General features: G+C 37.6%; 1 protein-coding gene across 1 annotated transcript; it reads left to right on the top strand.

The window, feature by feature from the left end:
- The first annotated feature begins 330 nt into the window (after nt 1-330).
- On the top strand, nt 331-5,916 carry stac3 (SH3 and cysteine rich domain 3). Its single transcript, XM_083895714.1, has 13 exons — nt 331-558; nt 1,128-1,162; nt 1,821-1,899; nt 2,375-2,528; nt 2,636-2,733; nt 2,826-2,886; nt 3,023-3,120; nt 3,294-3,363; nt 3,662-3,723; nt 3,829-3,911; nt 4,008-4,059; nt 4,150-4,287; nt 5,207-5,916. The coding sequence occupies exons 2-13, from the start codon at nt 1,155-1,157 to the stop codon at nt 5,312-5,314; spliced, it is 1,011 nt and encodes a 336-aa protein (XP_083751840.1). The 5' UTR covers nt 331-558; nt 1,128-1,154; the 3' UTR covers nt 5,315-5,916.
- Nucleotides 5,917-13,249: the final 7,333 nt, after the last annotated feature.

Here is a 13,249-nt window from a genome sequence, read left to right as displayed (position 1 = left end):
CTTTTAGGTGTAAAGAGTAACAACAAGCCCTGGTTGAGTGTTAGATCACAGCCACAATCATCGACATACATACATTTAATTTGATATAGCACTTTATTATTGGATCAAGTTTGAGCACCCACTCCATGGGTTGAAGGACACTGACAGGAAGCAAAGGAGAACATGTGCGTGTGTTCTCTTTTTTGTAAACAAGTGGGACAAGGGGAAAGAGGTGCGTATATATGTATGTAATGAAGACAGAGGGAAAGAACGTATCTGATTTCCCCTCGTCATCGGTGCTCACTTCGAGGTCCCCAGCTGTCGCAAACAGTCAGCCTGACACATGAGTGCTAAGCCCACCAAGCACACAAGACACGCACACACAAAATTATAGATAACTACACAACAACAGACATATGGTCACACCTTGAGCCTGAAATCACGGAGACGTTATAGCGATAATATTGGTCCAGTCTGATTTCTGAGGGCCTGCAGTGACGAGGCAGGTTGATCAGTGAGACTCAGATCTACAGCAGAGCGACAGTGATCACCAGCAGGTGAAGAACTCACGCAGACCAGGTTTGTTCTTTTGATTGGTGTGAATTTTGACAACACATATGTCAGTTTGAAGCATGAGTATTTCTAGTGGGAGTTGTGTTTGCATGACAAAAGTGTTACTTTTGTTTTGTTCTTGTTAATATTCCAGTGGGACTCCTGTTTTCCTTACTGGCAGAAGCACCTAAATTTAGCTGTGATTAGATCCAATTTCACAACCCTGGAATAGTGTGGGTCAAGTGCGTTTGAACAGTATGTAGGCAATAAGTTCACAGCGACATGGAACTTTTTACACAGTCACAAGAATACATCCTTTTATTAACAGGCCTTTGTGTAATTGTGTCCCACAATATTTGTGTCAAAATAGTTACAGCATGAATATTATAAGGTTAAGTGTGACTAACACATTTTTCTACTTGTGAAAAATACACAGAAAATGTGTAACAATAAATAATAATTTGCTGCGTGTGGTTCATCTAGTTGTGTATAATTGTTACCCACAGTGGCATTGTATGACTTTTTGTTAAGACATAATGAAAAAACGAATAAACGTTTTAAACTAATAAATGATATTTATGTATATATCGTTGTAGGCAAGGAATCGTTATCCAGCAAACATCATGGACCAGTGAGTATTCTGTATTTCTTGGTCATTTAAACTACCTCTGCTCATAAAATTAAAGGAACACTACATTTTCATTACTTTTTATGTGACTTTGAATCCAGCCCTCAATGGGTTGGTGATTTTGGTTTTAATCAATGGATGTCACATATTATTTATGTTATTAATGGATATTAAAGTTTATAATCTGAAAAGATTGTCAGATAAAATATTTCATCCAACAAAATGTTTGTGTTTGATTTAGGTGTTCCCTTAATTCTTTTGAGCAAAATATACTGTTTGCTTTACTTTGCATGTGTGCACTTCTTCACCATCTCTACTTCTAAAAACCACCGTCAATTATCAGACTATATTCACTAACGATAAAGCAGCTCAACGGTCGTTTGAGAAAATATATCAAAGGAGTCTCTCAGAATAATCAACACAACTATTCTAAGGTGGAATGGCAACTTGATATCAAACACAGCAAGTATGTCAGTTACACCAGGTCACTCTGTGATGTTGTCCTGCAAAAACTCTGCAACGTAACATTGTAATTTCACATAATCATGTGTGCTGTGAAAGTGTCCTTTAAAAGTTAATGTTGACGCGTTTAAAGATACATATACATACATGCAGCTTCATGATTTCATTTTGTTTTCTTTGTGTGTGTCATGTGTGTCAGGGAGGATGATAAAAACTCAGTGGATATCCATGACAATCCTCCAGTTCCTGAGAATTTTGTGAAGGAGGACGAAGACACTGTGAGTGACAGGATCATGTCAAATGCCCTTACCCTCCCAATGTTAGCACTGCAATTCCTGAGCAGTTTAAAATAGCCTCCAGTTGGGACAGGAACGCAGCGCAGCATCGACGAGGAAAAAGGTTTTGGTCTTTTGGCTTTGGTCTGCAAGAGATTATCGCAGCAGGTTTAGCTATCCAACAAAAGTACATTACAGAAATATTGAAAATATGGGAGAGATTTGTACAGAACACTAAAGCTAAACACTATGGAACTGTCGATCTGTTTCAAATGTGTGCTTTTCACTGTGATACATGGGGAATGTATGTCAGAATTTCAACATTCTTATACATTTTCCTCATGGGAGTTCCATATTGTTCACATGAACTTAATCTATATCCCCTCATTTCTTCTTCATCAACATGATACCCATGGATTACTTTCTGTTTTTTTCCTCTATAGTGACTGTCTATGCCATGTATATTTTGTATCTCCAGGTCTATTTCATATATGACGAGGAGGTGGAGGTGGAAGAGAAGGAACCAGAACCTCCTTCAGAGGTTGTCCGGATCAATGACAAACCCCACAAGTTCAAGGACCACTATTGCAAGAAACCCAAATTCTGTGACGTCTGTGCTCGCATGATAGTCTGTATGTGCTGCAATAATCGCCAGACCATCTCCATCATACATTCCATTTTCTAATAGATGCTGTTTTCTATAGAAGTAGTGCTTACCTCACACATGTTTGGCTTTCAGTGAACAACAAGTTTGCTTTGAGGTGTAAAAACTGCAAGACCAACATCCACCATTCGTGTCAGTCATATGTCGAGTTTCAGAGATGCTTTGGCAAAATTGTGAGTCCTTCTGATGCCATGCACTGGAAAATACAGATAAAGTATGTGGTAATACAGATATTTGTTATTTAAACTGTTTTTTGTTCCTGTAGCCGCCTGGTTTCAGAAGAGCCTACAGCTCCCCTCTGTACAGCAGTGACCAACCCGATCCAAGTGAGTCCACTGAGTCTCAGTTTATCTTCATATTAAGTTTTCTTTCTTTCTTTTTAATGTTTTTTTTTAACAATTGTACAATTGACAATTATATCACAAAAAAAAACCCCAAAGACTTGATTCTGTCCTTGTCCAGACAACCCGAACCGGAACGACCCCGTCTTTGACACCCTGCGAGTCGGTGTCATCATGGCAAATAAGGAGCGTAAAAAGAATGAGAATGACAAGAAAAATGTGAGTGTACAACATATATATTTAAAGTCAGACCATAAAACACAACGTATTCAGGAACATCGTTGACACACTGATGCACCAATGACACCAACTCAGGATTTAACATACACAATCCACTTTTGGAAGTGTATAAAATGAAAATCGAATTTTAAACTTTATTCTCTGTCCTCTAGATGATGATGATGATGGAAGAAGAGGAAGATGAGAACCAACAGCCCAAAGAGAATGAGGAGGGAGGAGAAGGTAAACAGAGACCAAATCAGTTTCTGTGGTCATTTTTGAAAAATTGCATTTTTGGAAATTGTGGAATTAAATGAGAAAATGTACTCTACAAAAAATGTGATAATACAGGGAAGTATAAAAGTATACAAAGTCATACATTCAACAAGGATTTCTAAAATTATACACTGACAAACCAAAACTATTATTTCAGTTAGTAAATTATTCATTAGCATCATTCTCCAAATTGGTGAAATTAAACCCTTTATCATAAAATAAAGACGGTTTACGTTGGTGACGATCATGTCTGATGTCCTCACAGGAAAGCCTGATGATAAGAAGGAGAAAGGAGGAGACAAAGCAGATGAGAAAGTGATAAACAAGGTTTGCTTTAATCTACGGCTGCTCAGAGCAACTTGTGCATAATTGTTATTTACGGTATAGTTAATATCATTTGTAACATGCAGTCCTGTTTCTTTCTCTCAACAGAGTAAAGGAACGTTCTCACAGTCACACTATTACCTGGCTCTCTACCGCTTCAAGGCCATTGAGAAAGATGACCTTGACTTCCAGTAAGTTTCATTTATTCTTCTGTGGGTCAAAGTAAATGTGCATTTACTTGATTCTAAACATGAAGGTTAATGTTAATGTATATTTTTGTGTATAAGCCCTGGTGATCGGATCACAGTGCTGGACGACTCCAATGAAGAGTGGTGGAGAGTGAGTTTAAGCGTCCTCATTATCCCGGCCTGATAATCCTGCCACTTTGTGGTGATCATGACCTAGAGGTCTATCCACTCTGTTTTCCAGGGAAAGATGGGAGATAAGACGGGCTACTTCCCCACCAACTACCTCATAAAAGTGCGTGCATCAGAGAGAGTTTTCAAGGTGACGCGCTCCTTTGTCGGGAACAGGGAGATGGGACAAATCACACTAAAGAAAGATCAGGTAACTGATTTGTGTTCATTAAACTGTAATTCAACCGTTTTTCAGAGCTTGTGTTGTAAAAACACTGTAGCTTTTTTTTTTTTTTTGTAATTTGCTTCTAAAGCTGCAGTGCGTAACTTTTGTTGATTGTTGTTGTTGTTGATGTTATTTTTCTGCCTCTGTTTGGTCTTTGTGAGCAGAGACGATTCACACCTGACTGAGGGAGTGTGTGTAAACAGCACTGTCACTGGATAAATCACAAATCAAATCAAATGACTTCTTGTGTGCAGAGTGAATATGACTGAAAGCACAAAGAATCGCCCATGAAAAGTTGTTCAGCTGTTCGGCAGCTGAATAACTGCTTCTTACCCTCTCCTGTCCCTGCTCTGCTGTTGTACACACGCAAATGCTCCCTCAGTCAGGTCTGGTAGATCTACATCATTTCTGTTCCGAATTATGAATAATCACATTCTGTATTTTATGTTTCCACTCTTTGTAAATGTGATGTTTTGTTTTATAATATGCTGAACTTGTTCAAATTGTCCATCCTCTGTGGCTCTTCATGAGGTTTCTCCCATGTTTCCCCCAGTACAAGGGTTTTTGAGGAGTTTTTCCTCACTCGATGTGAGGGTCTAAGGATTAGTGTGTGTCATTTGCTGTATAGACCGTAAAGCCCTTCAAGGACAATTGTGTTTAGGGTTGTTGGGCTATATGAATACAATTGACTCGACTTGAAGGCCAAATAATAAGAGCAAATCAGCAAAAGTTATGCACTGCAGCTTTTGGTTTAAGCTAAAAATGTCTCAAATCGCTTTCCTTTACGACTCCACTGACATCTTGCCCTTGGTCAGAATCCCTGTTAAATGGTGAACCAAAGCATACAAATACCCTCATGTCTAATGGCGCGTGTGACTATAACGCAGATGACACTGTGTTCCAGATTGTGGTGAAGAAAGGAGATGAGAAGGGCGGCTACTTGAAGGTCAGCACCGGACGCAAACTGGGCTACTTCCCTGCAGATCTGCTGCAGGAGATCACTGTGACATAAAGGCCATGGCGACGTCAGGGGACAAACTCATCAGCACAAACTGGTGTCACCACCTTTTTTTTGCTCTTCTTCAACGTTCACATCTTACAGCAGTTTTCTGTATGTAAACGCTAACGCAGTCCTTCACTGTTTGTGCCTTTGATACAAAGTGAAGCGCAACAAAGTGAAACTTATTTCTATGTTGGAAAGAGACGACGGAGTGATGTATTTGCTTTGTTGTGAGTAGCTCAGAACTGCAGATGATTTATGTGACTGTCTGTAGACGGTACAGTAGGTGGAGGAAGCCTTGCATGCTTAATGCTTATTTAGAAAGGATCTATGTGTATGTTTAATGGTATTACTTTAACATAATTTAAATTATAATGATCTTAAACTAAATTATTAATAACTTGTTTATTTGCTCTCAGTCCTTAATAATAATTATTATTATTCCTAGTATACATAGAGGCTCCAGAGCCAGAATTTCACATGTGACCACAACAAACTGCAGGAAGTTTGTATGTAAAAAAAAATACTAACAAAACTACTTTGACAAATGTTTGCACTAATTATTGTCTGAAAGTGGGATTTATAAAGGTTTTAAATATTAAACCTGAAGTGCACTTAAAAAAAAAACAGAGTTAAACTTTTTGAAATGGGTCTAGGAACTTATTTTAATGAGAGTTTCTATAAAGTATATTTATATTAAATACTTCTCATTTTCATTTGAACAACATGTTTTAAATGATCACTGTTTGATAAGTGTGCAGATCTGTGAGAAACAAAAAGGTGTTTTCTTCAATATGTAGAATAAGACGTGTATAGATCAAGACAATAATTGATATTTTGACACACATTTTGCAATTTCTATAATATTTCGATCAACTGTTCAGCCCAGAAATATCCTGTGGTTTAATGAAATATCACATTTTCCATCAAATAGATACAGATACATAAATAGATCAATCGATACATAAATACAGCCTTAAGGATAAATTTTAAACACACACACAAACACACACCACACACACACAGGTGTGTGCAGCGATACTTCTGCATTGACTTACATTAATTTGGACAGCCTTAACATTGTATTGTCCCTAAACAGAACCAGAACCAGTGTTTATGCCAGAAAATGTCAAATTAAGGTAACAAATACCAGTCCACATGCAATGTTGTTTGACTTGTGCACCTCCGTGTGGCCAAGGACGAGTACTGCAAAGGAGTGTGTGACGTATGACGTGATATTAATAAGACTTCATGAATAATGTAAGATGAGGATAAAGCGGAAGAAAACAGATGGATACTTAAGTCAACATTGTACGATGTTATAGGAGAATGTTATCGTTCACATAGGAAACTTCTTAATAAGTTAAATACAACATACACCGTATAGTATGAACTGAGAGTTATAATAAAAACGAGTAATACAAAGTTAGTTAGTTTAACACAGATTACGATAATTCGCTGATAGTACACGGTTGACGTCAGTCTGTGCAGAGCATAAAGGTAAACGACGTGTTGAATTCAATGATTGAGACAACAAATGAACTTTATGATTTCACATACTCAGAGAAGCCCCACTTGCGCAGGGCATCAAAAAATTGAGTTATACTCTTATTGTTCCTCTCCACGGAAATCTTTAGTAAAAGGCGAAAGATTTATACGATCTGAAAAGAAACAAGAGTGATCTAACTTCTCACTGTTAAAGTGGCTCAACTCATTCTCTGTTACACCTTTCTCACCCATGGTTCACTTTACAAACACATTTGTTTCATTACATTATTTTGGATTGATACGAAGCATAAACACTGTTTTCATAAGAAAACACACGGGAGTTGAACTAAAACGCAGTGTTTCTTAAATAAATGCACAATTGTTGTAATGTTGTAAACTCAAGAGCCGAATCTTCAGCCTTCTATTTTGATGGACACACCATGCAGCCAATCACGTGCGAGAACAGACTAGGATCATACCATTATGTGAACGAAGGAAGGGGGGCAGGCGCTCTTTTATGTAAAGTGTCCAAATGTTAAGACTGGATTTGTTTGTTTATTAGTTTGGGGCGGTTCTGCGTTCAGTTCATTTGGTTAAAATGTTGTTTTTTTGTGAAGATTACGCATAACAATAAGGATTTTATGAAAACTGAATGTAAAATCGCTTTATAACACACAATACAATAATTCTGAACATTCCATTTGGTAACACTGCGCTTAAGATACAATACACCCAGGGTCGATGACAAATAAGTTATAACCCTTCACCAACAATGTAAGACAATCACAAAAGTTAAACTATACATCAACGTAATTATGAACTTCAATTGGTTATATTTAGTATTTTACATGCACAGAAAGCTCCGCTTGCGCAGCGCATCAAAAAATTGAATTATACTCTTATTGTTCCTCTCCACGGAAATCTTTAGTAAAAGGCGAAAGATTTATACGATCTGAAAAGAAACAAGAGTGATCTAACGTTTTACAGTTACAGTGGCCCACATCATTCTCCGTCACATCTTTGTCACTCATGGTTCACTTTACAAACACGTTGCGTTGCATTATTTGGATTCATGTGAAGCATAAACACTGTTTTCAAAGGAAGACCAAACGTGGTTGAACAAAAATGCAGGAACATGAAGTTTGTATAAAATAACACACACACACACAGGTTTGTGCTGTGATACTTCCGACACTGCATTGACTTACATTAATTTGGACAGCCTTAACATATTATTGTCCCTTAAAAATAACCAGAACCAGTGTTTATGCCAGAAAATGTCAAATTAAGGTAACAAATACCAGTCCACACGCACACACACACAGATTATGTTATTTGAATGTTTACATATCCTCACACTTATGGAGACAGAACATCCTCCTTGTGGCCAAGGACGGATTAAGTCAACATTGTACGATGTTATGGGAAAATGTTATTCTCACAGTTACTTCTTAATAAATTATTAACAGCATAAACCGTATAGTTTGAACTCAGAGTTATAATAGTACTACAAATTTACTTAGTTCAACAAGGAGTACGATGAGTTACTGATAGTACACGGATAATGTCAGTCCGTAACAATCACAAAGAATAATCACGTTGTAACTATTGACAATAGAAAAGACAAAATTTATAATTTCACATACTCAGAGAAGCCCCACTTGCGCAGGGCATCAAAAAATTGAGTTATACTCTTATTGTTCCTCTCCACGGAAATCTTTAGTAAAAGGCGAAAGATTTATACGCTCTGAAAAGAAACAAGAGTGATCTAACTTCTTACAGCTAAAGTGGCCCATCTCATTCTCTGTCACACCTTTCTCACTCATGGTTCACTTTACAAACACATTTTTGTTTCATCACATTATTTTGGATTGATACGAAGCATAAACACTGTTTTCATAAGAAAACACACGGGAGTTGAACTAAAACGCAGTGTTTCTTAAATAAATGCACAGTTGTTGTAATGTTGTAAACTCAAGAGCCGAATCTTCAGCCTTCTATTTTGATGGACACACCATGCAGCCAATCACGTGCGAGAACAGACTAGGATCATACCATTATGTGAACGAAGGAAGGGGGGCAGGCGCTCTTTTATGTAAAGTGTCCAAATGTTAAGACTGAATTTGTTTGTTTATTAGTTTGGGGCGGTTCTGCGTTCAGTTCATTTGGTTAAAATGTTGTTTTTTTGTGAAGATTACGCATAACAATAAGGATTTTTTGAAAACTTAATGTAAAATCGCTTTATAACACACTACAATAATAATGAACATTCCATTTGGTAACACTGCGCTTAAGATACAATACACCAAGTGTCGATGACAAATATGTTATAAACACTTCACCAACAACGTAAGACAATCACAGATGTTAAACTATACGTCAACGTAAATAAAGAACTTCCATAGGTTATATTTAGTTTTTTTACATGCACAGAAAGCTCCGCTTGCGCAGAGCATCAAAACATTGAATTATACTCTTATTGTTCCTCTCCACGGAAATCTTTAGTAAAAGGCGAAAGCTTTGTACGCTCTGAAAAGAAACAAGAGTGATCTAACGTTTTACAGTTACAGTGGCCCACATCATTCTCCGTCACATCTTTGTCACTCATGGTTCACTTTACAAACACGTTGCGTTACATTATTTGGATTCATGTGAAGCATAAACACTGTTTTCAAAGGAAGACGAAACGTGGTTGAACAAAAATGCAGGAACATGAAGTTTGTAAAAAATAACACACACACACAGGTTTGTGCTGTGATACTTCAGACACTGCATTGACTTACATTAATTTGGACAGTCTTAACATATTATTGTCCCTAAAATTAACCAGAACCAGTGTTTATGCCAGAAAGTGTCAAATTAAGGTAACAAATACCAGTCCACACGCGCACACAGATTATTATGTTATTTGAATGTTTACATATCCTCACACTTATGGAGACAGAACAACATCCTCCTTGTGGCCAAGGACGGATTAAGTCAACATTGTACGATGTTATGGGAGAATGAATGTTATCATTCACACAGGAAACTTCTTAATAAATTAATAACAGCATAAACCAGATAGTTTGAACTCAGAGTTATAATAGTTCTATACATTTAGGTAATTCAACAAGGATTACGATGAGTTACTGAAAGTACACGGATAATGTCAATCTGTACCAATCACAAAGAATAATCACGTATCGACAATAGAAAGGATGCCCAAAGTTTATAATTTCACTTATTCAGAGAAGCCCCACTTGCGCAGGGCATCAAAAAATTGAGTTATACTCTTATTGTTCCTCTCCACGGAAATCTTTAGTAAAAGGCGAAAGATTTATACGCTCTGAAAAGAAACAAGAGTGATCTAACTTTTTACAGCTAAAGTGGCCCATCTCATTCTCTGTCACACCTTTCTCACTCATGGTTCACTTTACAAACACATTTTTGTTTCATTACATTATTTTGGATTGATACGAAGCATAAACACTGTTTTCATAAGAAAACACACGGGAGTTGAACTAAAACGCAGTGTTTCTTAAATAAAGGCACAATTGTTGTAATGTTGTAAACTCAAGAACCGAATCTTCAGCCTTCTATGTTGATGGACACACCATGCAGCCAATCACGTGCGAGGACAGACTAGGATCATACCATTATGTGAAAGAAGCAAGGGGGCAGGCGCTCTTTTATGTAAAGTGGCGTTATGATTACAATATATAATTTGTTTGCTGCGGTTGTTCGTTCGATTACGATGTTATTGTAACGAAATAAAGACAAAAAACTCGGACTTCATGACAAACTGAATTTAAATGTGCTTACCAACAGTTAATACTACAAATCCGTCTTGAAACACTGTTCCAAGTAATTAACTTCTACTGTCCCGCATCCCTTTACAAGCTAGCACAAATTTCAGAGATAAATATGACTCATTTCATGGACTTATTTATTGTTTTCACATGTGAAGAGAAGCCCCACTTGCGCAGGGCATCAAAAAATTGAGTTATACTCTTATTGTTCCTCTCCACGGAAATCTTTAGTAAAAGGCGAAAGATTTATACGATCTGAAGAGAAACAAGAGTGATCTGTTGAATCATCGTTAGAGTGGTCCATGTCATTCTCCGTCACACCATTGTCACGCATGGTTCATCTTCCAAACACATATTAAATGATATTGTTATGGATTAATGCGAAACTTAAATACTGCTGTATACGAAAATGTCATGAGGTTGAAGTAAAACTCAGTGTTTCTTCAATAAATGCCGAGTTTCGCAACATACTACCAATTCAGCGCTATGCATTGTGGGAGAAGTGCAAACATAACCACGCCCCTTCTCACGAAGACTCACTTTATGACGACAAAAAAGTCTTCCCTTTTTAGTTTTTGTCAAAACATGTTAGGACCCTTCACTGACGAGTGAAATGTTTAAGTTGTCGCAGCACAAACGTTCTTTCGTGTCTTAAAGTTGGTTTTTAAAAAAGTCTCCGACTCGCAGCTTCAACGGCACATGCGCGACATACGTCAGAGAAGAAGTGTTCCACCAAGATAGTGCTCCTCTCAACGACTTCAGTTTGACATTGTGGCTGATAAATCGAAAATTTAACAATTTTTCAATGTGTTTCCACACAAATGCATACTTAAAATTAATGTCATTAAACATGAACTTCCGGTCAATCATATACTTAATGCAACCACGTGAATTATGACCCACTTTCCATTTAGAAACTGAACATGGCGTCATAAGTTGATGGTTTGTGATTAGCCCGTGTATAACTAATTCAAACATTATTACTACTACACATACGTTTCTAGACAGATAGGTAGACATATTCTGCCGGCTGCCACATACAAATAAATACAAATTAACTGTTTAACTTCAATAAATTAATTGTGCACACGTTACGTGACACATGGACATACCTGTCTCATTCTGCCGATTGTTCTGCAGCTTCGCCGACACTGTTTTTTAATTAAAACGTTTCAGAGTTTGGCACATTCGATGCACGAATCCGTTAAGACTTACTTTTTTGAACTTTACCAATTTCCGTTCTCTTGTTGTGTATGTCAACTCTTTTTTCATGACGAGCGTCGCACGAGTCGCACCAGCGGTGTTTAATTTATGTAACTCGTTGTGCGTGACGGCAGACGTCAATCACGCTTCAACAATCAAGGGTCGCACTGCGTGAATCCACGCGAAATTAAAATGTGCCCAAAAAAGTGACACACAAACAAGGAAAGGTTGTCAGAAAAAGTAATTATATACCTCTTCTAACTTTTTCACGGAAGTCCTAAAGGGACTTTTTTCTCCGTTTGAACAGTGAAACAACCTTTTGTCCTGTCCTAAAGTGTAATAAGTAACGAGCCTCCTGGTGGGCCTTGGTGGTACTGCAGATGGGCCTGGTCAGAGTGGGCTGTAAAAATGAGTCCATTTCACTCATTTATTGAACATGTATTCTCTTTGATTTAGGGAATGGGAAAAAACTAGGAGGAATAACAACTCTGTTATGAACAACAAACACATTCTTATCATGTTATGATTTTTAAATGTCATTAACGCTAGAACACCATTGCCGGGTGGTTTTCACCCGAGCAAATAAATGTATGTGATTTTAATGAAAACCAAGTTTTCATCTTCTTCTCTTCTTTTTTAGAAATGTTTTGTTCCCAAATTCCTAATTTTCCAGTAATTTTGGAGCATTGTTATGTGGTCCCCTCATGGAGCTTTTCTTTCATTTTGTTAGACATGACACAGTTTAAAATAAAAGAACACTACTCAAATGTGTCATGTACTGTCATGTTTTGATACATTTTGATGACAAGTACTTTTTATTGGGTGTATTTATTATCTCGGGTAAAAAATCACCCGGCGTTAGTGATGGTGTTTTGAATTTGAGCGATAGTGTTCTAGGGTTAATGTCTAGTTACTATAATGTTGCGTTACATTCTTGGTAATGTACACATCTGGACATAGACCATAGAAGATTTGCTGAAGTTTTTGGGGGCTCAAACCTTGCAGTTTAGGAAGTTCCGAGGCGTGTTAAGATTTAATGATGGTCTGTCTTGTAAAATAAATGTTTCACGGCACTGGTAAGCTATAATTTGAGGACACTTGAAGACCTAGGATTCCACAATGATAGTACATGGTAATGAGCTTAGTGTTGGAGCCTTGAATCTGTTTTCACTCCATTTCTCATGACGTTTCTATGTAAGGCGACTTGTCTGGTTGGTGAGTACACGCAGTCATTTGTTGGCTTGACTTTGCACTGATAGGCTGAGGCAGAGGCTGAACCTCACCAGACTTGTCAGGGATTTTTACATTTCCTGGAGAGAGCACTTGTCATTTTGTCAGCCTCCCCGTTGTTAGAGTATGTGGGGACAGCGGGGCGGGCTGTCAAACTGTGCCTGTCTCTGAGCACATTTCCCCGAGATGATGAGTCATAACAAGGGCCGGTCATGTGGTGTAAATGAGCAGAGAG

The sequence above is a fragment of the Microchirus variegatus genome, assembly GCF_963457635.1.
Source record: "Microchirus variegatus genome assembly, chromosome: 9".
Taxonomy (NCBI): domain Eukaryota; kingdom Metazoa; phylum Chordata; class Actinopteri; order Pleuronectiformes; family Soleidae; genus Microchirus; species Microchirus variegatus.
Note: the sequence above shows the minus strand (reverse complement) of the source record. Positions and strands in the feature narration are given on the sequence as shown.